Source organism: Tigriopus californicus, chromosome 12 (genome assembly GCF_007210705.1).
Source record: "Tigriopus californicus strain San Diego chromosome 12, Tcal_SD_v2.1, whole genome shotgun sequence".
NCBI classification, from domain to species: Eukaryota; Metazoa; Arthropoda; class Copepoda; order Harpacticoida; family Harpacticidae; genus Tigriopus; species Tigriopus californicus.
This window is the reverse complement of record NC_081451.1, coordinates 11324601-11328112: the sequence shown is the minus strand read 5'-3', so window position 1 is coordinate 11328112 and position 3512 is coordinate 11324601. Positions and strand designations below refer to the sequence as shown.

Genomic DNA, 3512 nt, shown 5'->3' with positions numbered 1-3512 from the left:
AAGTACCGCCACTCTCTGCGTGAACGATCCACACATTTTGAGAACCAGGTGCTGTCAAGGATTTGACAATCCGCCTTGGACTGACAACACTGGTCCAATTGACGGGTTGGTGAGAGTAGATGGCCAGAAATTGGTCTTGAATTTGACCAATGAACCAATGATTATCATCAGCGAAGGCCTAAAATGGAGCAAGATTGATTAGGGGCTCATTTAGTTTGGCTATGAGACTTTTTAAGATTATTCTTGGAGATTAATCCACACCTCTCACCCGTTGGAAGAAGAGATTGAGATGAGCTTGAGTGGATCCTGTATCAAGAATGGATGAGGTCGTTAACTTCGGATTGTTCAAGATGAAGAAAGTGTCCCTAAAAGGTTATCAACTTCATCACATTCATCCTCAATCATCAGTTTTGCTTGTTTGATTACTTAAAATTGGCCACTTTTGGTAGGACTTTGAGCTTGGACGAATGCAGATTTATGTTTTGCTCGATGTTCATGCTTTCCCCTCCTGTCACTTTCAGTGTCCAAGATGTGTAATCTAAACTTCGTCCATAAGATCCAGGATCACGGACCTGTGACTGGAATGATATTCATTATGTTGAGACGTGTAACCAATTTCTACTTAGACATGGGATCAAAACGAACAAAAGTTTAAAGTTGCCAAGTTTACAACCCCAATCTTTTATCTCACCCAAAATGCGAGGAAACGTGGATTTCTTCTCAATTGTAAAGCGCTCCCTCCAAGATATTTTGAGAACCGGCAGTGTACGTCTTGCATTTGCTCGACAAGAGTGGAGTCGGAACTTATAACGAGCTAAAATCATGAAGATGAAATGGTGAGTCCTTAAAATTACTCAATTACAGTCAACTTAATCTAGGGCCAAAAAAGCGTTTGAAGTAGAGGGCTAACCTTCTAGTTTGAAGGAACCCCGAATGTTCGATTTAAAAGTAGCCACCAAAGAATAAAGAGGTTGCGTGACCATTGATTAGATGATCTCACTGAAAACGGACTGAATCTAGCTTTACCTTGCGGAATGGGTCCATGTTTGACCATTGATGATGTCGATTCCAAAGCTTAAAAACATCTCCGACGCTCTTGAAACAGTCGATGGATCCAAGCATGCCGATCTCTCCAAATCTGAAGACGCAATCATCGGTGGATGTGAACTTCAAATCCGAGCATGATTTGACGGAAATGTCGTACGGAATGGTCTGTATTGTGGACAGAGATCCCAGAAAGAGCTTTGGAATTTCAAATCCGAGGCCAATGGCAAGATTGAGCAATAATGATGTGGAAAAATCCTTCAATTTGGGCTCTAAACCTCTCCCAGTTAGAAGCCAATGCAATGCTGTCAAGTCGCTTTTTGATCCTGGCTCCACCAAGTTTGAAACCAACCCAAACTGAGAGAACAATATTAAATTCTTGCTTGTTCAATTTCTTTAGCTTGTAGTTGTCAATATTCATTCTTACCTCAAAGAAAATGGATTCAAGAGATTGAAATTCTACGAATGCCATCATTTTGGCCAATTTAGCCAGATCTTGGTCCTGACATAGTGATGCCAAAGATAAAAGCGAATGAAATATTCTGGAATCGAGTTGCTTGAAGCCAATTGTCCTTTTCCTGTCCAGAAATGCCCACAAACGATGTCTGGAAAAAAGGTAAATACCTAATCTTCCGGAGAAAAATACGGTTGGCCCAATATTTGTGACAAACCTGGAATTTTGCAATAGAGTGAGAGAGGTTTCGTTGACTCCTTCAAAGACTATATCCCTTTTGTCTTGTTCCATACTGAAGAATTCGCCAATCAAGTATGAAGAAGACAACCAAACCAATTGGTTTGTCTCTTGAGAGTGATCTAAATATCGTATCTGATTGCCCATGCGTATTTGAAATCGACCACCATTATCAAACCAATAGGGTAAGGATGTCAGAGAGGCCAAAATGTCCTCTTGAAGTTGGTCACTCACGTGGTTGGCGTAATGGAGCATCCAAACATAGGGAATGATGTTGTCTTCGTTAATGACTAGAGCCTTAAAAAGAAGCATTATATTTATCAAATCACAACTCCACACACCAATCTTTAAAATGAGCATAGAAGTTTAAAAATTGTTCCTGGTGTGTTAATAATGTATCTGATTTAAAAGAAAATGATCTGGCAAATATATCTTACCTCTTCCCACGATTTGATCAATTCCTTGTACAAATTTTAACCAAGCATTCATTATCAATAATAGAGGTCGCGCATACCTGGCTCAAAAATTCGGTTTCGCAAAAGTCTTTTCTCCCTTGGGAGAGTTTCCAGACGCCAATCCAGAGATCACAATACTCATCTTGACTAATTGTTGTGGCCTCCATGAACTCGAGTCTGCGGGTGAACGTTAGGAATTCGTGGGTCATATTGGCTTCCGTTTGCTTTGCGATCCAAGGATGGCACGAGGACACCAAAAGGCACAAAATAAATAACGGAGGAACAAGAACACGTCGATCCATGATCCTAGGCCTAAAGACACTGCTTGATGGTTATTGAGACCTTCTCTGTTCCGCCTTGTTCATCCACTGTGCGAAACGATTGGTTCGCTTGTTTGACTATATGTTTTCTACGTTTAAGTCTGATATCATGAAATTGTTCGTTCTACCCAAAATAAGTTAGATACCGACAATTTGCTTTGCAAATTTCGCTAAACATAAAAAGGATGTCATTCTCGTGGTCTCATCGCGTTCCATTTGTGTAAATTCATCACTTTCAGGTGTTTCTGCACTTTCCTTGGAAAAACGACAGATAATAGATAGGTTTATCACACATCAAATTCAATATTTTTGTACACTTCATTAGGTTAATGATTTCGGAATCCTCTTAAGGTCTTTGGTCATGTCAGTGTGTAAAAACTATGAAAACATGTTGTTACATATAGTTTTTGAGTATCTAACTTGATAAATCGAAATGCCTCCACAATATCAGTCTCAGTATATCTATCCTAATAAAAAAGGAAGCTTTTCTAGGAAATGTTCAAATTGCATTAGCAAGAGTATCCTTTCTTTTTTTTTGCTCAGTGTTCCCTTAATGAGGGAACCTTGGAGGGCTCCTCCCTAAGATCTGTCAATAATGCCGTTAAAGGAAGATTTGTCAAACGCTCCCTCAATTTAAGGGATCCATTACCATCAGAAGCATAATACCCTATTACGGGGCTAACCTAATGAATGCCAATTTCATATTTTATTGTTTGAACTACTCATACATCAGATTTGATGATAAAGATTTGGTTGGTTACGAAATTGAAGAGAGTGAAAATGGAATTGAAAGCGTGGAAGTGTTACACGGTGGTACCCACAATCCTGTTAAAGTTTTTTTTGCAAATGCCACGACTTCTGATGACGATTTTCTTTGTTATTGAAACAAAACGAACAACTTTTGTAAGAAAAAAAAAACTTAGGTTCAGCTCAGATAAGAGTATTAATCCACTTAAAATACAAAGAGATGATATTTTTAAAAACGTAAGGAATAGGTGTTGG

General features: G+C 39.0%; 1 protein-coding gene across 1 annotated transcript in view; it reads right to left on the bottom strand.

Moving 5' to 3' along the window:
* Positions 1-2399, bottom strand: part of LOC131891283 (uncharacterized) — a 2968-nt gene extending 569 nt beyond the window's left edge. The window contains exons 1-7 of the mRNA XM_059240809.1: positions 2250-2399; positions 1832-2032; positions 1027-1401; positions 692-814; positions 427-578; positions 269-365; positions 7-178 (exon numbers count right to left, since the gene is read on the bottom strand). Of these exons, the coding sequence (XP_059096792.1) occupies positions 7-178; positions 269-365; positions 427-578; positions 692-814; positions 1027-1401; positions 1832-2032; positions 2250-2399 (1270 nt within the window). The remainder of the gene's footprint in view (positions 1-6; positions 179-268; positions 366-426; positions 579-691; positions 815-1026; positions 1402-1831; positions 2033-2249) is intronic.
* Between the last annotated feature and the right edge of the window lie 1113 nt (positions 2400-3512).